The 21,001-nt window shown below is 48.9% G+C and overlaps 1 protein-coding gene across 5 annotated transcripts in view; it reads left to right on the forward strand.

Moving 5' to 3' along the window:
- Window positions 1–21,001, forward strand: part of LOC138528612 (uncharacterized) — a 1,266,637-nt gene that overhangs the window by 1,110,348 nt on the left and 135,288 nt on the right. For 4 of the 5 annotated variants that reach the window (XM_069640406.1, XM_069640404.1, XM_069640407.1 and 1 more), the window contains one exon: window positions 5,288–6,339. In XM_069640406.1, the coding sequence (XP_069496507.1) occupies window positions 5,288–6,339 (1,052 nt within the window). The remainder of the gene's footprint in view (window positions 1–5,287; window positions 6,340–21,001) is intronic. The other variant, XM_069640408.1, reaches the window with a different exon arrangement.

The following is a 21,001-nucleotide window of genomic DNA, read 5'->3' on the forward strand; positions in this document are numbered from 1 at the left end:
GCATATAGTTTAATATACAAAAAGAAAGTCCGATATTTAAATAGGTGTCACTAAACACTCTTCCCACATCAATTGGAATCAATTATCGCAAAATATTATTAAGATTCAATACATTTCATAAAACAATCATATACAACCCAATTGTTTGTATTACACTAACAGGAAATAGGCCAAAAGTAGTGAGGTATAGGAATCAGAGTGTGATATGTACACACAGTGTGTGATCCTAAAGAAACAATTGCAACATTACTCACCCATGGCGTTTCTACTTGTGTTGTTTTAACATAATGTATATGTTTTATGTACTATGATCATTTTTATGATTGATGTGGGAAGAGTGTTTAGTGACACCTATTTAAATATCGGACTTTCTTTTTGTATACCAAATGCCTTGCGCCAGTGGTGGCGCAACTGCGGTAGAGGGGCATTCACGTCTACTCGTATCTAGACGACTAGTTGGTGAGAGCCTCCTCCTTTCCGCTGGCAGAAGCCAACACCGCAACCACCATCCAGTGTCTACAACAACTGGGTTTCTCTATCAACTTCCCAAAGTCGTATCTAGTTCCATCGCAAAAGGGACTCTATCTTGGGGCTAGACTCGACACCCAAACCTGCACCACCAGACCCGCGGAAGAAAAGGGATCGGCTCTTGTGGTAAAGGTGCACTGTCTCAGCGGAGCCCAGGTAACATCTGTCCGCAACTACAAATCCCTGCTGGGGATGTTGTCGTCATGCATCCTGTTGATCACCAACTGCCGGCTACACATGAGGCTGGTGCAGGAATTCCTGGATCCCACTTGATCCAAGCCTCAGGGTCCTAGGATGACCGCATTGCTCTGACACTGGTTTTCAGGCGGAGCCTTAGCTTGTGGTCAGTGAGGGAACATCTGGTGCAACCTTCAGGTTGCCGGACCATCAGGCTACCATCGCGATGGATGCTTCGCTAGAGGGCTGGAGCGCCCACTGTCAGGACCAACACACCAGAGGCCTTTGGTCAGAGGAGGAAAAGAGCCAGCACATCAAACTGTTGGCGCTACAGGTGATTTTCTGGGCCCTGAAGTCTTTCCTTCCCCTGCTGACAGGAAAGATGGTTCGGAATCACACCGACAACACAACATCAATGTTTTATGTCCGCAAGCGAGGTCCCCAAAGCTTTCCAAGGAGGCCATTGGGCTCTATAGCACAACATGTTTCTCATTCCCCTTCATCTGCCAGGGATTCAGAACACTCTGGCAGACTCCCTCAGCAGGGAGTTGCGTTCTTGCCACTAGTGGGAGCTGCATGGCGATCCGCTTCACTTGTTGTTTCAGACGTAGGGCACTCCAGTGATCAACTTTTTCGCCACCTACGACAACAGTCGCTGCAAGAACTTTTCCAGCTTCTTCCCCCATCCGGAGAGCTTGGGCGACGCCTTTGTGTTTCCATGGGAAGGGAGGTTTCTGTATGCATTCCTCCCAATTCCTCTGCTGCCTCCAGTCCTACACACCCTCAGACTGTATTGGTGCAAACTGATGTGTGGCCGAGACAGTTTTGGTTTTCAAACTACACCCGCACCAATCGCTCCGGTCCAGGAACCAGACGGCGGTGCTTCACCACAGCCCGGCCTCTCTCAATCTGATGGCCTGGCTCCTGTTTTCTTAGAATTCGGCACTCTGTCCCTTCTGCAAGATTGCCAGGAGGTCCTAGCCAGGACAAGAGCTCTGTTCACCTTGAAGTGCTACAAGAGCAAGTGGAAACGTTTTCAAGTATGGCGCATGTGACCTCAGACCATCCGGCCGGGGGGGTCTGTTCCCTTTTCTGTTGTCCCTGGCTCAGTCTGGCTTCACTCATTCTTCTATTAAGGTGCACTTGGCAGCGATCATCAGGTGCAACCGCTCCGCAGGGCTGCCATCCCTGTGGTCCCACCGGCTGGTGAAGGAGTTCTTGCATGGGCTGTTCTGGTCTTTTCCACCTGTCCATCACCCAGCGCCAGCACAGGAGCTAAATGTGCTTCTCTCAAGGCTCATGAGGCTGCCATTCTAGCCTATGCACCAAGCATCCATTAACCATCTTTCCTGGAAAACAGCGTTCTTGGTGGCCATAACATTGGCATGCGAGTGGGTGAAATCCAGGCGTTTTCCTCAAAACCACCTTATTTGATGTTTCACGAAGACAAGGCTATTCTAAGTTCTAACCCGACCTTTATGCCAAAAGTGCCACCTTCTTTCCATCTCAATCAGCAGGTGGTTTTGCCCGTATTCTTTGGCACACCGACGTCTCCAGTGAAGCGCACCCTGCACACGCTAGATGAAGTGCGTGACCTCAAGTACTATGTTACACGTACTAAGTCATTCCGTACAATGGATCAACTGTTTGTTTCATTTGGATCTTCTAGACCTAAGACGCTCTCTCGGAGTCCTCCATTTCAAGATGGATTGCAGCCTGCATCTTATTCTGCCATCAACAGGCCGGCAGGCCGCTTGGCGGCAGGCCCCAGTCGCACTTCACTAGAGCAATTGCAGCAACTACTGCTTTCCTCTCCGGAATCCCGCAATCCCGAGATTGGTGCATACATTCACCAGGTTTTACTTTGTTGACAGAGATTCTGCAGAAGAGTCTAGAGTTGGCCAGTCGGTTCTGAAGAACCTTTTTGCATGAGGTTAATAAGTCTCTGTTAGGGAGAATTCTCTCTTTAGGCTGAATTTCCTAACCTAGTGAGTCCCCCAGCAGCTTTGCTGGATTTCTGGAGTTTGTTTTTTTCTCCTGCCAAGAGTGAGACTCTTTTTCTCCCACTCTTGGACATGATTTATGGTGTTCCTTTGACTGCTAATGTGTTTTATGGGCTAAAGGTACTCCATAGGGTCTCGTGTTTTTTTCTATGTGTGTTACACAGCACCCTCCGTGCAGTAACACCGGGGTGTCATAGTGACACCCCACCATAGACTCCATACCCTGGGACTGACTACTGTCTCCCAGGACATGTAAAGTCACCATTGGCTTTACTAGTCCCAAATTATTAACAGAAACCAGTACAAACCATCATATTGTGGACGTACTGGTCGGAGTAATTCGATTGCCCCGGGGTCTGTTAGTCGAGGGGGCACGTCTCCATCCCCCCTGATCGAGTTTTGGCTGGTGGCAGTGGATACTACTTTTTATATTCGACCGCAAATATATTCCTATGGGATTTTCCCATTGTTTGAGGCTACAAGTTTAATTATTTAATTCTCATAGCCTCGAACATATCGCCGGTTTATTTATTTAATATTAATTCACCGGTTGTATTCTAAAATGGTGTTTGTGTTCTCTTCTGTGACTCCAACCCAAGTCGAGCCCTTTGTTCCACTTTTTGGCGGGCTTCTCCACAGAAGCCTCCAAGAGTGGTGCCACTCTGTCTGGGTACCACAGGGGGTGTGGGAGGGGGTTTAGGCACCCTGGACTGAGTTACCTTGGTAACTCAAGTCGCACTCTTGTGTGATTGGCCCAAGTGGTGAGCCGGCCGGCTCACCACTTAGCATGTTTGATTGACAGCTAGGCTGAGTGAATGGGGGTGTGCTGCATAAAAGCAGGGCTTTGGGGACTGGAACTTCAGAAGTCGCCACAGGACCTGAGAATCCGATGAGGGAGAAGCTGAGCCAACCTACCACAACGACACCACCGGTGGAGCCCTGTGGAACCGACTCACCACTTCCCGACGACAGAGAAGATCTCCCGGCTGGAGAGGCTTCTTCCCCTGACCGGCTTGTGGTCGAATTGCCCGTGCCAAGGACCCCGGCAACCGAACTAAAGGACCGTTCCTTTTTAACTGAGAACTCCGCAGCTGGTTTCTTCCCTGGCAGTGCAACAGACTCCTGTCTTCCTCCCTGACGAGATCCTCTCTTCCCCCGGACAAAGCACCGACTTGCATCCGCTGCCAGGAACAACTGCCCCCGCTGGAGTATTCTCACCACTTTAAGGTACTGTGTCCGCCAGGCCTCCCTTTCTAAAGATTGCTACAAGGTAATAATAACCCCTTAACCTTCTGGACTGGGCTGGCCGCCTTGACCTTCTAACTGGTCCCTTTCTTTGGTCCAACTCCTTTTTGAACCGTTACAAGACTTTTATGCACTGCAACCGTGTGACCTTGGACACATTTCGTTTTTGATCCTCTTAAAGTGGATCCGGCCTTCTGACTCTAAACTCACGGTGTTACTTTGCCTTCCTCTCTTGTTTTGTTTGTGAAAAAGTGTTGGGATCTGCTCTCCTCTCCCTTTTAAAAACAAATTATTAGAGTGCCATCTACGTTAAGCGCTCACCGCTGTCTGAAAATAAGTGGGGCTTTACTTAAGACTTGTCTAATATTCTGCTTAGGGAGTGTATATCTTTTAGTGACCGTGTTTTTGAATTGCTTACTATTAGTACCTGTGTGTTTTTCTAGATGTGGTTTTAAATAAATAATTATATCTCTTTTACACCAAGCCCTGGTCAGTGTTTACTTGTTCTACTATGTTCTTTTGACCTATTGTGAATATTCTGTATACTGCCTAACTCTTCTTGAGGGAAGTCTGACTGCTCAGCCACAGCTACCAAGTGAATCTGTGTGGTACAGACTGCTACCAAGTGGGTTTACTGCCAAACACCTGTAGTCTTAAATCTTTTGCAGTGGTCCCAGAGGGAACTTCACAGGTTTCTGCCTAACAGTCTCCAGTGGTTAAGTTATGCTGGGAGATTGCCTCCGCCCATATATATTGTTGTAGTACTGCTTTGTAATCTATTCACAGCATGTGAATCTATGAAAGATCCAATACTGGAGAAGTAATAAGTTACTTACCTGTAAATCCGGTTTTCCAGCATTTGTATCTTACATAGATTCACATGTGACCCTCCTGCCTACCATGCATGGCTCGTCTGTTAGCTCTTACTGCCACTCACGTGCGCTTCTGAAGATGACCAACAGGGGAGGTGTTAAGGGAGGTGTTCCTATTGGCTGTGGGAAGTATGACCCAAAATGACTGTAATGGAGCACAAAAGTGACGGAACGTTTTTAAGTGTAAGTTTAAACTACTCTGTTACCGAGGATTTCCAGCATGACAGCGGGGAATATTCACAGCATGTGGATCTATGAAAGATACCAATGCTGGAGAACCGGAGTTACAGGTATGTAACTTATTCCTTATACAACCACGACCGTGCCTCTCTATGGGCTTGTGAGGGGTCAAATGAAGTACCTATGTCCTGATCGTCACTTAATTAGTCAAGCCAGCCTGGTGTGGAATGTCCCTCTATTTTCAGCACACATAATAATCTCTATATTCTCCTTCCTGTCCAGCAGGTGGAGAGTCTCTGATCAGAGATTTGAAAGAGGAGTATCCCATGGAGAATCCCATAAAGCAAGAGCCGGAGGAGATCCCCATGGGAGAGGCCAAGGAGATTCTACAAAGTTCTGATGTGGACACAAAAAGCTTGGAGCAATGCAAATCATTACGACTCCCTCAAGAGCAGGCTGGAAAGGAACATAATGAAGGCAGTATGCCTGCCATAGTCCCCAAAGATGGGAAATTAGATTTAAAACCACAGATATCAATTGAGTGTTGGAGAAATACACCCAGAAATGTTTCTGTTAAGCCTCGTCGATTCCATGCTGGAAATGGACCACTTACGTGTAGTGGTTGTGGAAAGACCTTCCGATGGAAGTCTCATTTAATCGCGCACGAGAGGATTCATACTGGGGAGAAACCATTTACCTGCAATGAATGTGGAAGAAGATTCCGGTGGAGCTCACAGTGGGTTGAACATCAGAGGTCACACACAGGAGAGAAGCCGTATGTATGCATCGACTGTGGAAAATGCTACAACCGGAGCTGTGACCTCTCCATTCACAAGAGGGTCCACACAGGAGAGCGGCCGTATAAGTGTGAATGTGGCAAAAGCTTCATTGCAAAAAAGCGTCTCGTAATGCACCAAAAAATCCATGTAGGAGAGCGAAAGCATGCATGTACTGATTGTGGGGAGAGCTTTCATCACAGCTATGCACTTCTGAAACACCAGACGCTACATGGGAGGCAAAATGCTTCCCAGAACTCTGAAGGGGAGAAGGTTACTGAGCAGCGTGGGGCCTTGCCATATACCTGTAATGAATGTGGCCAAAGCTTTAAACTCAATGCATCTTTAATTATCCACCAGCGAAGAATTCATACTGGAGAGCGACCATTCAATTGTACAAAATGTGAGAAAAGCTTCACTCGAAGGCATCAACTTAGAACTCACTTTAAGATGCACCAAAAAGAAGGGTCCTCGCAAAGCTCTCAGGATGAGAAAGGTTCCAGAACCAGAAATAAGTTGTCATGCTTCAGAAAGCACAGAGGACTACATCGAGCACAGGTAACATTTATGATGAATTCTGACTATTTTATGACAAAGTAGATTTCACTCTTGATTCTGCAAATAAAACCTTTCAGCATTGTCACAAATGTAGAGGCATAGAGAGACTATTTGCTAAAGTGTGCATTATACTACACATCTTTCAGGAGTGCACTTGAACTGTATTTTGTCTGGGTCGAGGTACCGCCACCTGGTGATTTGTGGACTATTTCACATACACACTCAACTTGCAATTACTCAATAGTTAAAAAAAAAATTATCTTTTGCGATCACTCATAATGCAGGCTCTAAATTCATCAACAAGGGCTTAACTCGGTCATTCGATAAGCTATGGCAAGCTCATCATGTCCTCGACCTCTTTGCCTTCCGCCCATTGAAGATTTCAGTAAGATGCTCTCTGGCACAAACATGTGGACACTTGGATCTATGTCATTTTTCTGCTTTTTGAAGGCTGCACATAGGAAAGACTGATTCTTTTTGGTTGAATGCATGCAGCTTTCAAAAAGCCAAAATAGGACATAGCTGAGTTTTTAAAAACATTTTTATTCGGGCCGTTTCAACCCCCCAACTGCCCTTTCCCCCTGCTACCCCGCTCTCCCACACTCACACCACATACACATACACAAACGCACTCTTTAATTTCCCCCCACCAGTTCACGTTCGTTTTCTCTCTCACACACATAGTACCCTGACACTCCCGCAGCACCTCCTCTGGATCTCAACGGCCAGAACACACTTCGTGCGTGGCAGGGGCTGACCTTTCGATTTAGAAAGACTTCTCTGTACGGTCACAGAGCAGTCTTTCTAAATCGATCTTTTTTAAAATCAATTTTTTTAAAACTATTTTTTCACTTATTACTGGACATTTATGTGAATCATGGGTATAGCCTAATTTTCTTGGTTAGACTGTGTAATAATATAAAAGAGGACCCATGTTTTACTCCCCTTCATTTGACTTGACGTCACATCAGTCCAATGATCTATTGGGAATGTGAACTGACCCGCTTGTTCGGATCTTGATGAGTTCTTCCAAGGCAGGGCTGAAAGACATTGGTGGGGCAATGTAGGAAAGCATCCACCTTTTTGCCTTGTGACCAGTCAGAGATATATTATTGATTTTAAAGTAAAATTAAAGAGTAATGTTCATTACAAGACAGAGGGCCACTCTTCTTTATGAGGATTTCTGTTTTCTGTACTATGCGGAACCTATACAGACTGGATTACTTGCATTGTTATGGTTCTGATATAAACTACGGATGAGATGATAATATCTTAGAATGATATATTCTTAGTGAAAACCATTGTGAATTACTGCCTGGATTCTCATTCACGTGTCTGTTATGCTATTCCAGAATGTATTATATACCACATGATTTCCTGAGTCATTTTAAATAGTGGAATGCTTCTGGAGCCACACAGTATCCAAATCCCTTCAGAGCAACCTCTCTTAACCTAAATGGTTGGAAAGTCCTTTCGGAGTATGGCATCCTTCTGACTGCTTATTTTGTTTAGGACACTGCAAATAATCCTGCATACTCCTTCAGGTTCCCCGTGATGCAGGCACTGTATTTTGCCCAGAAAGTACAGATTCAGATTCAGACTTTTCTGAGTATCTTGGTCCAAGATCTGGAAACATGAACATTCTATGGTGGTCATACATGAAGACTTTACAAATTACTCCTGCTTTTAATAGTCATTCGAGGGGATTGGGTCCTCCGACGTATTCCATATCTATGACATGTAATCACCACAGCTGTGCTGCTTCGGAAACTTTTTTCGGCGTCTGCGTCCTGCGTCGATGACGTCGATGCGCCGTCGTCGAGGACCTCGTCCGACGTCATCCGCTGTGATAAGTAGGACGCACGACGCCCGTAGCCTCAGTTCCGTTTTTTCCACGAACGTGTTGCTTCGTGATTCTCGGTCCACGCCTCGAATCTTTAGAGTTCTGTTCTTCTCGGTTCTTCGAACCTGTTCGTTTTGTGAAAATCCTTCGTGTGAAGATGTCTTCTACTTCGTCTTCGACCCCGCGTCCGGGTTTCAAGAAGTGCGGGGAGTGTGGGTCCGAGATGTCGGTGACTGACTCGCACGACGCCTGCCTCGGGGAGGCCCACGACACGGATGACTGTGTCGACTGCCAGTCGCTCACGTCCAAAGCCTTACGCGAACGTAAGAAGAAGTTGTCGGTAGGTCGGGTGTCCAAGCCCAGGAAGTCGAAGTCTGCGGGGCTTTCGACGGATGATTCGAGGGGTGACTCTCCGCGTCATCGTCCGAAGTCTCGTGGGTCTCCTTCTAGGAGTCGGTCTTGCCACTCCTCAGCCTCTTCGAGGCATTCTCGGAAGCGCCGACACCGGTCGTCTTCCAGGTCCTCTTCAGAGGACTCTGCCCGGCACGTCGCTTACCCCACCAGCCGTGCGACGCCGGAGGAATGGGCTTCCTTCGGGAAGAAAATGCTGGCGATTCTTGAGTCGCAGGGTACTATGCCGTCCGCGCCCCTGAGTGGGGTCGGTCGTGAGAGGTCGAGAGACACCGCTCGCAAGAGTGGTCGGCACGAGTCACGGGAGAGGTCCCGTTCGGACAAGGAGACTCGTTCTCGACATACCCGTTCCAGGTCCCGCTCCTCGACGCGTTCGAGACCGCATGCACCTGTGAGGTCTTCGAGGAAGACATCGACGTCTGAGGCGTCGAGGGCGTCGACAGGCTTTCTCGAGGCTCCGGCTCCGAGGAAGTCGTCAAAGCCGTCAACGCTCAGGTCGTCGAGGGACACGCTTGGGGCTCCGGCTTCGAGGGCTGTGTCAACGCCGCCGTTGCTGGAGGCGCTGCATCTGACGTCGATGCCGATTTCCTTGACGCCGATCCTCTCGGCACCGATGCCGGTTCTCTCGACGCCGGCGCCGATTCGCTCGACGCCATCGACGCCTTTCGTGTCGGAGGTACCCCGTGGCACGGGAGAACCCCCTAGGAAGGCTCTGGTTAAGAGCAAGCACTCTCGGGTGCCTTCTTTTCGCCACCTGGACTATATTTCAGAGGCGGATGAGGATTCTGATGGCCTGGTTCCTAGTCAGGGTCCAGATGAAATTGTCTCGGGCCATAGTCAGTTTGACGATTTGAGACAGTCACTGCATGATGCCAGTGGACTGGACACCTCTCCGGAGGTGGAGTTTTGTAGGCCTGAGCCTGGCTCTCATGCCGATTCCTCGTACCGGCGCCTTATGGCTAGGGTTTCTGAGTACTTGGGATGGTCTGCTCCCCCAGGGGAGTTTGTGCAGGATGATCTGACGGACATCCTTGATGTTGGTCCCCCAACTGATCCGGTACTGCCGTTCCATATGGCTTTACAGAGAAGGGTGGCGGCGGCTTGGACTGCTCCGGAGAGTCTCCAGGCGGTGGGCAGATCCTTGTCACGAAAATACCGTCCAGCCAGTAGCGACCCCTGCTACTTGACCAGGCACCCTACTCCGGAGAGTCTGGTGGTGCAGGCGGCCACGGCCCCGGCAAAGCAGGCGTCGTACCCTACCATCCCTCCTGATAGGGACGACAAACGTTTTGATGGCTGGGCGAAGAAAGTGTTTTCTTCTGGTGGTATGGCGCTTCAGGCGGCCAACTCCATTTGTGCCTTGTCTCGTTTCACACACACTCTGTGGAACTGTGTTGCGTTAGCGGCTGAACATATTCCTGAAGGGGACGAACGGAATGGTTTCCTTGCTATGGTCCAGGATGGTAAGGATGCCATGTGTGAGTCCGTTCAGTCGGGTTTGGACTTAGCTGAATGCGTCAGTAGGTCCATGGCGGCGAGCACCGTGATACGCAGGTTTGCGTGGTTGCGGAAGTCGGGGTTTGCTCCTGATGTGCAGTCCCGGCTCCTCAACATGCCCTTTGACGATGAACACCTTTTTGGCAGCAAGGCTGACGAGAGCCTTGAGAGGTTGCAGACCTCGAAAGCTGCAGCAAAGTCATTGGGCACTGCAGTTCGCCAACCTCCACCTTTTCGTCCTAGGGGACAGCAGTGGAGGAGTGGTTCCTTTCGCTATTACTCGTCCTTCAGTAAAGCGAGAGGAGCTGGCAGTCAAAGAGGCCAACGCAGGGGTACCAGAGGTGGACGACAGGGTACCCGTGGTGTCAAGGCTGCTCGGGCAGTTGCCTCTTTGCCCTCAGGTAACGCCGCAGCCGCTCCCACTCGGTCATGAGGCCATGTCCCATGGTTCGCCGGTTGGGGGAAGGCTGGCGCAGCATCTTGTAGAGTGGCAAGCCATTACTTCAGATGTGTGAGTTCTGGAGATCATAACCCACGGCTACTGTCTTCCCTTTCGGCACAGGCCTCGCGACAATCCACCGGGCAACCTCTCTTTGCAGAGTCCGGATCCGCTATTGCGCAGGAAATTCAAGCCCTGCTGGAGAAAGGCGCCATAGAACTGGTGCCTGTAGCGGAGGGGAACATGGGATGGTATTCCCCTTATTTTTTGATTTCGAAGAAAGACGGGGGATTGAGACCCATCATGGACTTGCGCGGTATGAACAAACTCCTCAGGAAGGACAAGTTCAAGATGGTTACTCTCTCTCAAGTCCTCCAGGCCCTTCAGCTTCAGGACTGGTTGGTATCACTCGACCTCAAGGATGCTTACTTCCATGTGCTGATCCATCCCAAGCACAAGAAGTACCTGAGGTTCGCGGTTGGCGACTCGCACTTTCAGTTTCGGGTCCTGCCGTTCGGATTGACCTCCGCCCCAAGGGTTTTCACCAAGCTCATGGTGGTGGTGGCAGCGCATCTCAGGCAAGGGGGGATTCACGTCTACCCCTACCTGGACGATTGGTTGATCAGGGGGAGCTCTCCCGAGCAAGTCCTGGATCATCTGTCCGTCACCTGCCACTCCCTTCACAGGCTGGGCTTCTCCCTCAATTTAAAGAAGACCCATTTGACGCCAACACAGCGGCTCCAGTACATCGGAGCAGTGCTTGAAACTTCACTGGGGCAGTGTTTTCCTCCCCAGGTGAGGGCTTTTCACATTCAGCAGATGGTGCACAAGTTTCAGCATGCCCAGACGCTCCCAGCGTTCGAGTTCTTGAGGCTGCTCGGCCTCATAGCATCCTGCATTCTTCTGGTGCCAGAGGCTCGCCTGCGGATGAGATCTTTGCAGTGGGCGCTCAAGACGCAATGGTTGCAGTCCTCCGGCAGGATGTCGGACCCGGTTCAGGTGCCGCCCTCGGTCGCCCGGGACCTTCTGTGGTGGGCCATCGAAGGCAACTTGATGAAGGGGGCTCCTTTTTGGCTTCCCTGGCCGGAGGTGACGATCGTGACGGATGCATCCCTCACGGGTTGGGGAGCTCATGCCAACGGGCTGACAATCAGCGGTCGTTGGTCTCCGTCGGAGTCCAGACTCCATATCAATCTGTTGGAGCTGAGGGCCGTCAGGCTAGCCCTGAAGGCTTTTCTGCCGACTGTGCAAGGAAAGAGTGTCCTGATCCTGACGGAGAAGACAGTGGCCATGCACTACCTCGCGGGAATTTCCTCCAAAAGGAGCCTTGGGAGACGCGTTCGTGGTGGAATGGTCGTTCCCGCTGCTGTACGCGTTTCCTCCAGTCCCCGTCATCCCGCAAGTACCGCGCAGGTTACAGAAGTTCGGTTCCCGGATGATCCTCATTGCTCCGGCGTGGGCTCAGAGGACGTGGTACCCGGACCTTCTCGACTTGTCCATCTGCCCTCCGCGTCGTCTTCCCTACCGAGACGATCTGCTCCCACGGGAGGGGGGTCAGGTTCTCCATCCAGAGGTCAGATCCCTCAACCTTCACGCTTGGCTTCTGAAAGGTTGAGGTATATGGATTGGGACCTCCCTGAAGACGTGATGGAGGTGTTGCTTTCGGCCCGAAGGCCAGCAACAAAGTCTCTGTACCGTTGCCGTTGGCGTAAGTCCTGTGACTGGTGCCGAGTTCAGAATGTGGGTCCTTTTGCATGTGACATCCCCATGGTTCTGTCCTTTTTACTTTCTTTGGCCCAGAGGGGCTTGCAAGTGGGTACCATTCAAGGTTACCTGGCGGCGCTGTCCATCTTTAAGCACTCGTCTGAAGAGTGTTCTTACTTTAAAATCCCTTTAATTTCACAGTTTCTGAAAGGGCTCACTAATGTGTTCCCTCCGTCACCTTTCCTGGTGCCCGGTTGGGATTTAAACCTTGTTCTTAAGTTTCTTATGGGTGCTCCGTTTGAGCCTTTACATTCTTGCCCTTTGAGGCTGTTAACTCTGAAAACTGTGTCTTTAGTTGCGGTTACTTCCGCTCGCAGAGTGAGTGAGTTACAGGCACTTTCAGTTAAGCCACCCTTCACTGTATTTCACAAGGACAGGGTTGTCCTTAGAGTTCGTCCTTCTTTTCTTCCGAAGGTAGTGACGGAATTTCATTTGGCCCAGAAGGTTGTTCTTCCGGCATTCTATCCTCCTCCGCATCCTGGTAAGGAAGAGAAGAGGCTCCATAGGCTTGATCCTAGGAGAGCTTTAAGCTTTTATGTTTCACGCATGTCCCGGGTCAGAGTGGACGATCAACTCTTTATTGGTTACGCTGGAAAGCGTTTAGGGAAAGCTGCGACGAAACAGACTTTGTCTCGCTGGATTATTTTGGCCATCTCGGAGTGCTACCGCTTGGCGGGTAAGGACCCACCGGCTGGCTTGCGGGCCCATTCTACCAGGGGTATGGCTGCATCTTCTGCCCTGAAGAGGGGTGTTCCTATTCGCAACATCTGTGATGCAGCCACCTGGGCTTCAGTACATACATTTGTACGTCACTATTCCCTTGATTCCATCCGAGCACAGGATCTGGCCTTTGGCAAGGCGGTCCTTTGCTCTGCTATTTGATTGGCTATTCTAAATTTTGATTCTAAATTCTTTCCCTCCTCCTTGCTCTGGTACTGCTTTGGGAGTCTGTCATAGATATGGAATACGTCGGAGGACCCAATCCCCTCGAAGAACAAGTTACTTTCTTACCTGGTAACGTTCTTTCGAAGGGATGGTCCGACGACGTATTCCATATCGCTCCCGCCCTGCCTTCCCCGCTGCAGAATTTCTTTTGCGATTGCAGCTTACGTTCCGCAAGGCTTTGTGTCTGACTGGCAGTTGACTAGTGTCACACGTTCTGGGGAAAAAACTACAACTGAGGCTACGGGCGTCGTGCGTCCTACTTATCACATCGGATGACGTCGGAGGAGGTCCTCGACGACGGCGCATCGACGTCATCCACGCAGGACGCAGATGCCGAAAAAAGTTTCCGAAGCAGCACAGCTGTGGTGATTACATGTCATAGATATGGAATACGTCGTCGGACCATCCCATCGAAAGAACGTTACCAGGTAAGAAAGTAACTTGTTCTTCTCTGTGTTTGTAGCACCACCAGACTGTATAAACACTTTCTGACGCCTCTATCCTTGTCCCAGCAAATATACTGATTTTTATCAACACTAATATAGGAGCATCTGAGCTCCCTGGAAATGTTCTTGTACAAATTACCATGATTAGATTTTTCAAGCCTTTCTGGTCGACACACAGGCAGCTATGTCTCAAACCTGAATACCATGAGATCTGCTGTTGAAACACTCCTTTCAACTTCTGTTGAAACACTCCGTCGAACTTCTGGGATGTAAGCACCTTCCCCCACTTTCTCCACTATGCTAGCTGCTCTTGTTACAGCCCATTCATGTTAGTCTCTGCCTCCTTTATTTGTATTTTCCAATTCGCCTCTACGACCCCTGTTTGCTGTACTTGTCTCCATTTTGCCTCTCCTTTTGTACCGTGCCTTCAATCAGGCTGTCCTCCCTATTTGTTAGGCCTCCCTTTTTGTCACATTCCGATCTACATCTCAGATTGTCTATTAATTTATGCAGCACTCACCGGAAACTCAATTGGTTTTAAGCACTTCAATAAAAAAGAAGCTGCTGCGGTGATCTAGGCTTGTGAACAATGGTGCGAGTTAAAAGCAGCTAGAAAAAGGTAGATGAACATACATAGCAAGTAAGAGAGTGGGTAACTGTTAAGATGGATTTTAAGTTCTGATGAACAGAAAAATAAAATAGTATCTATCAAAACTTTATCAAGGTAGTGTGACTGAGCAGTACAGCTTAGACTTAGGAGCGTGTGGGGGTGGTGAAGGATTCAATTAAGCAAACAGAGCACACTTAATAAATAAATAAAGTTAGACAGAATTGATAAAAATTACAGCAATATTTTTAGGCCTTGCAAAATCTTTCTATGAAAATCAGAAGCAATTGAAGCTAATAAACATACACTATAAATATATATACATTCACCGAAAGGTGCACTTGCTAATGAGCACCAACACTTTACTTTTTAGACAGTTAGATCAAATTGTAGTATGAACACTAGAAAACTGAAAATTGAGTAACACAAGTAAAGAGACAAAGGCAAGTAGTAATAAACCACTACAAATCAGTTAAGACTGCCACTATCACTTTAAATGTCCTTGCCTGCTAAAGGAGATGGGCCTAGTACCCACAAGTCACAATATTAGCCCTTTATAGAGAATTAAGTGTGTTTTAAGTAGGTAAAACAAGTGTTGGCAAAGCCAACATGAAGGTGTAAGTGTTCCTAGAAGTTAAGAACAAAGCAAGACTGTGATGCTGGTAATGCCTTATGGAGGGACAAAGCCTCCTAGTCCTTATCCCACCACTTCTGTGTGTGTTTCTCTGTTTTCTGCCACTGATGTCCAGCCTGGACATCTGGCAGTGCAGCTCTTCATTTTTATCGTTTGGTGAACATCACCCATGGGAATCCATTGTGGCACACATGAGTGGGGGTACACTCGTGTACCCCTTGTGTGTTTCTGGGCACCTGTGTGTTGCCCACAGACCAGCTACATGCTGACTTGGCAGTAGCTCTGAGTGTCCTCCATGTTTGGGTCACCCAGGCCCTGCCATAGGAATCAATGGATTTCTGAGAGAAGGCAAGATTGTCATAGTCGCCTTCTATTGCCTTTTACCTTGTTTCCCAAAGTCCTGGGAAGCCCTGACTCTGTCCCTTCCTCCTGAATGACTGTTGGCTGGAAACACCATATATGTCCATATTGTTCCCTTTCCGCCTGACAGGTTGTTGGGTGGAAATACGATGTATGCTTCTGGCAATGCCTCCTGTCAGACTGACTGGAGCCTTCCCAGGTGATGTGTGTTGTGGGTACATCCTAGAGGTGGGACCTGTGTGAATGGTGTTGGGAGTCAACTCACATTCTCTATTGTGGGTGTCTGGTTTCTGTGTGTGTGACACAATGAATGAGACCACCCTGACTGAAACTGACATGAATGCAGTGTAGTGTGCTGAAAGGCTGGGTACTTGCCCCAATCCACATCTTTTGCTATGGGTGTCTGGGTGGAGTTAATGGCCTGAATGCCTGTGAGCCTGATTGGCTGGCTGCCTGCCTGCATGGAAGCTCAACGATGTGATTGGCTGACTGAGCCTGGCTCAGCCAGAGTAAATGAGGGACAGATGTGTATATCCGGGAGACTCTCACCAATGTGTTAAGTAGCTGAAGTTGAAGCTTAGCAAGAAAGCTGTACCTTGAAGCCCAGCTGGAAGAGAAGTCTGCTGCTGCATATCTTCAACAATCCAAAAGTTGTTGTGTCTCCCAAGGACTGATCCAGAGAGGACCTGCAAAGGAGACCTCTCCCCGAGCTACGAGGGACCATCGTGCAAAACTGCTGCTCTTCATCGAAGTATCCTGGAAACCAGTCCTGTGTGCCTGCCATACAGAGAAGGGGTATTCGAAGCCCAGAAGAGGTGTTACATATCGAGCCATAGAATTCCATTGGTCCAGAGGTGCGTTTCGTGACTGCTGGAAGACGTTGCTTTCTACCGCCCAGAAGAAGGGGTACCCTGGCATAGTGCTGCTGGACAACTGGAGCTGCAAAGGTTCCAAACTGCCTAAGAATATTTGAAAGGACATCCTTGCAGTCACCACTGACCACTTATTCCCGCCGGCGAGAGCCCAGAGTCGCTGGGTGCAGTGAAAGGTCCACTGGTGGGTTTCCCGTTATCAAAGTTGTCTCGAAGGTCCAGACTTGGTGAGGGGCCGAGGTCCACTCCAGTAGTCGAGTCCAGTCTGCCAGAAGCCGTCCAGAGCTCCATGCTGTGGCTGCAGCACGGAAGAACCCAAAGTCGGAAAACCACGATATTCCGAAACCTGACACCAAATGTGACCTATGCACCCGTCGCCACCAGAAGTCATCGAAGGGCCCCAGGGGGTCTTACTTCCATCTATAAATCCTTTAAGGAGCCCACAGCAAGTTTCACCTTCACATGACTTCTACAGTCAGAGAAATCGTCGACCAAAAGAGAGCACAGCGAAGAATAAAACTGGTGCACTTCCAAAAGACTTTGGTTCCTTTTTATTCTCGGACTTGGCATCCCAGTGGCTCCTTGTTCTATAGGGGAAGCCAAGAAACTCTGCCACTTCGCCTGCCAAGGCACCAAAGGTACTGTGATGAGGTAGAGCATCTTCTAGCCTCAGAAGTTGTCCATGGGTCCCAGATTTGTCTTGGATCCTGTTCTCCTCAGGCCTCTCAGGTACTTTGGGGGGAGGGGTAGAATCTTATAAAAGAAAACACAAAGTTATTGAACAATATTGGACTGTGCTCTAAAAGACGACATAAGTTACTCCCTAACTTTTCTATCACAAGTTGCCCAGATGGGGGGATCCTCACTCAGAATTACTTGTCTAGTCTAAAGAAAGCATTCTGCCGCAGTTCATAACTAAGCTGCCTTTCTTTGTTTCTCTACAATGGTAACACTTTACTTAGTGTAATTATTTATATGTTTATAGACCTGCTCTCCAACCCTGTGTGTCCTCATCTTGCTTGATTTCTCTTCTGCCTTTGACACTGTCAACCATGCCATCCTGCTCAACCGTCTCCGTGATAACCTGGGTATCACAGGACAGACTCTGGCGTGGCTGACTTCTTTCCTCTCCGACCGACCCTCCCAGGTCCAACTTGGGTCCTTCCTCTCCGATATCTTTTTCTCTACCTGTGGTGTCCCCCAGGGATCTAACCTGTCTCCTTGGCTGTTCAACCCATACCTGTCACTCCTTGTCCACCGCATCGCTGCTCTCTGCCCCAATTTTCAGTGCTATGCGGATGATACCCAGCTCTTTTTCAGGCTACCCTCGGCCTCCTCCTCTCCTTCCCTCATCTCTGACTGTCTGCCAATATGATCCCCATATATATGGTCGCCGTATATAATATCGCCGGGAAAAGGTTGTGGCGATATTATATGGGTGATTATGGGTGACCATATATATATATATATATATAGGGACAAGGGCAGCAAAACATTTTTTTAAAAAAGGGTTTGGGGATTGCGGGGGTGTCCCCCGCATGTTCCATGCAATAATGTCCCCACAAAAAACGGCAATTTTTCGGCGAAATTTTTGCATGGCGATATTTTTGAGGGGACATTATTACATGGAACCCTCTCCCTCCTTCCCTGCAGCTGTCTGGCCGGCCTCTCTTGGCCCTCTTCCTGCTCCCACCTGCAAGGCTAAAAACCTTGCGGTCATCTTCGACTCCTCACTCTCCTTCTCTCCTCACATCTCCGATGTGTCTAAGAAGTCACACTACCAGCTGCACCTCCTCAGAGGTATTCTTCCTCTCCTCTCCTTACCCCAGAAGCTCACCGTCTCCAGAGCCCTGGTTCTCTCTAAACTGGACTATTGCAACAGCCCCTATCTAAACCTGCCTGCCTCTACTCTCTGTCCTCTGCAACTTATCCAAAACAGGACTGCAAGTCTTGTCCTTGGCCTCAAGCCCAGGGATCGTATCTCTCCAGGACTGAAATCTCTGCACTGGCTCCCAGTGGCTTCAAGGATTAAGTTCAAAACCCTCTGCATTATCCACAAGGCCTTCTGGGGCCGCATTACCTTCAACCCTTCTTCCTAAATACCTTCCTTCTCGTGCTCTTCACTCATCTGCCTCCAACTCCCTCAGGGTCAGCCGCTTCTCCAAGCAACGAGTTGGTGGTCGATCTCTCTCTTCGGCAGGGGCCTCCCTCTGGAACAGCCTTCCTGCCTACCTGAAACTTGAGGAGAACCCTCTCCGGGTCCGGAAATGCCTCAAAACCTTCCTCTTTGCTTCTGCTTTCTCTGCCTCTCTCCCCTGCTGATATCCCCGGCCGAATCTGCACTGGTTACCTGGCCACCCTTTCTGACCTTGGGGCCAGGTCCCGCCTTTTGCACTCATGCCCTGTCTCCCTGGAAACCCCTGCACTTAGGGACTGATCTTCTGTATCCCTACAGTCCCCCCCACCAGCACTTTGTCTGCTCTACCTTGCACTTGCCACCATCAGGCCGCTTTTACCTATCTTTTTTATTCTTCTATCCCATGTAATGCACTTCCCCCTCTCCCTTCCCCCAGGCACTTTTCCCTTTCTCCCTACCCTTGCACTTGTGCGATCTGAATGACACCTGGCCTAGTAGGATTGTTTGGTTGTCTTTCCACTGTTTTCACCTTCCCTGCCTCGTCGCGCCTTGAAACACTTGTGTATAGGCGCGTTATAAATGCCATATCATATCATATCATGTACTGTGGGTAGAAGTGGCAAACCTTATTTTACATAAAGAAGCTGTGTTATCACCTAACATCGTGTGCGCACATTCCTTTGTGGGGCCTTTGGGGAAACACTGTACTTTAGAACCTGCATGCATCACCTCCTGAAAGCTTAAGCCTGGCTGATCAACCACTATTACAAAATTGACAGACTTGCTGGGGTGTTATGTGCCTTTACCCTAGCATATAGAGGGCAGAAGTACAGATACCCCATCCAGTCTTTACAAAGACCCTCTCCTAATCCGGCCACCTCAGGGGAAGCCTGGAGAAGGGTGGGGTGTGGAGGAGAGGCCTTAGTCAGTACTCCACCGATCACGACCAGACACAGGAGAGGTATGTTTTGGACTTTGTGCCCATTATAACCTTTGGAAGGTGTGTTAGAAATGTAAACTCACCCCTCTGTACTCCATTTCAGTCAGAAAACACTTCTGAGACGTCTGAATCAGCAGGACATACTTACTTTCTAGAGGTCGCTGGTGCAGAGGCCAATTTTAGCATTCGGTTTTAGGTCCGGCTAATCAGTAGTTTAATGCTCTAGCAAGATGGTTCCTGAGACTCGACCACTCTGGAGCGATGAGAAGACCATTACTATGCTGATGGCCCCAGGGGCCCACCCCCAGGACACAATGTAGGTGGAGACAGCGAGGAACATGACGATCAGGCCACAGAAGATGACCCAGGTGATGGAGTGTTGCAGAGCTGCAGGGGAAAGCCTCTTGTCTCACAAGTCGAGGGACTTAGGAGTTCCACGTCCGAACTCGGGAGTTGAGACTGGTTGTTCCCACCGATCCAGGGGTTGAAGCACTGATGAAGGCCTGTAGGAGATCAGACAACAGAGCAGAGCTTAGCCAGTACAGAAGCTGGATGCAGTGCTGGTTACCTGCACCAATGATCCACTGTCCTTCAGCAGGATGCTCCTCTTCGAAGGGATCTTGGCTACGCCTCTACCCATAGTTAGAATCTGCACCATTTAAACTGGTAGGGTCTGGCCAATCATGGATAGCCTCCGGTTACCTCATCTGCCCAGCAACAGTCATGACCAGGATGTGGACTGGAACCAGACAGTCCCATTCCTCACATCCGTATAACAAACACATAGCACCAGTTTGGATGGGAAAGAGCTTGCCTTATATGGAATACACAGCCCTGAGAGGGCAGGAAGAAGACCAAAAGACAAGATGGCCAAAGGATAGGGCTACATTTTGTGGAATGGCCTTTTTAGATACTATGGTACTCTAAAAGGCATTAGTCAGAAAAATGCAAAAGTGCCACGTGAGAAAAGTTTTTGAAAAACCGGGTCGAAAAATATCTGCTGCCACCAGCTCGTCCTGGACACATCATGCAAGTAAGAGAAAAGAAAAAGCGATACAGAGTGCCCAGCCAGACTTCACTGTAAGATGATGTGTGCAGCTTAAAACAAACAAGGAATGTCATAGTGGGGGACAGAATTCCGGACTGATCAGTGTCCCCAAAGTAGCTTAGATAAGCAAGGTCAGTAAAGCAAAAAGGCTTTACTTACCCTCGAGGTCGGGACAGGTTCAAAACAAAAACAAAAAGTTGGTGTGTTCCATAGATGTCTACAGAAGGAAAGCAGCAGAAACATCTTTCCTAACAGGAACCAAGGAGGGAGAAAAACATGATTCGACAGACACATAAAAGAGAGCTGAATCATCGTGAGGGGAAGCTTAGAAGTGGTGCCTATGTGTGGAAAAATGGGAGGTTCTCAGGTTCATTGGCACATAATTCCATAGTTTACCATCGTCAGGGTCATTTGCAGTTGCTTCCTTGGGCTTTCAGACCTCTGAATCTTAACCTTTCGTCTTGATAGCCTCATCCAACTGTTTTACGGCTACATTTTAATCAGCCCCATCGAACGTTCTCATCAGTTAAGGACATTGCTAATGTTATATCCTTCCCTGGACACGATGCCTGGCTGTGGGCTATTTAGTTGGGCATTAATACTTTAACCTCACTTCGATTGCCTCTCGTCTGCCTTTCAGGGTAAATCTTTATCCTCTTCCAGGCAGCCACGTTAAAGTTTCACCTGGTGCCAATGCCAGTTGCAGATTGAGCTTTTCT

This window comes from Ambystoma mexicanum, chromosome 7q (assembly GCF_040938575.1).
Source record: "Ambystoma mexicanum isolate Mex_15411 chromosome 7q, UKY_AmexF1_1, whole genome shotgun sequence".
NCBI lineage: Eukaryota > Metazoa > Chordata > Amphibia > Caudata > Ambystomatidae > Ambystoma > Ambystoma mexicanum.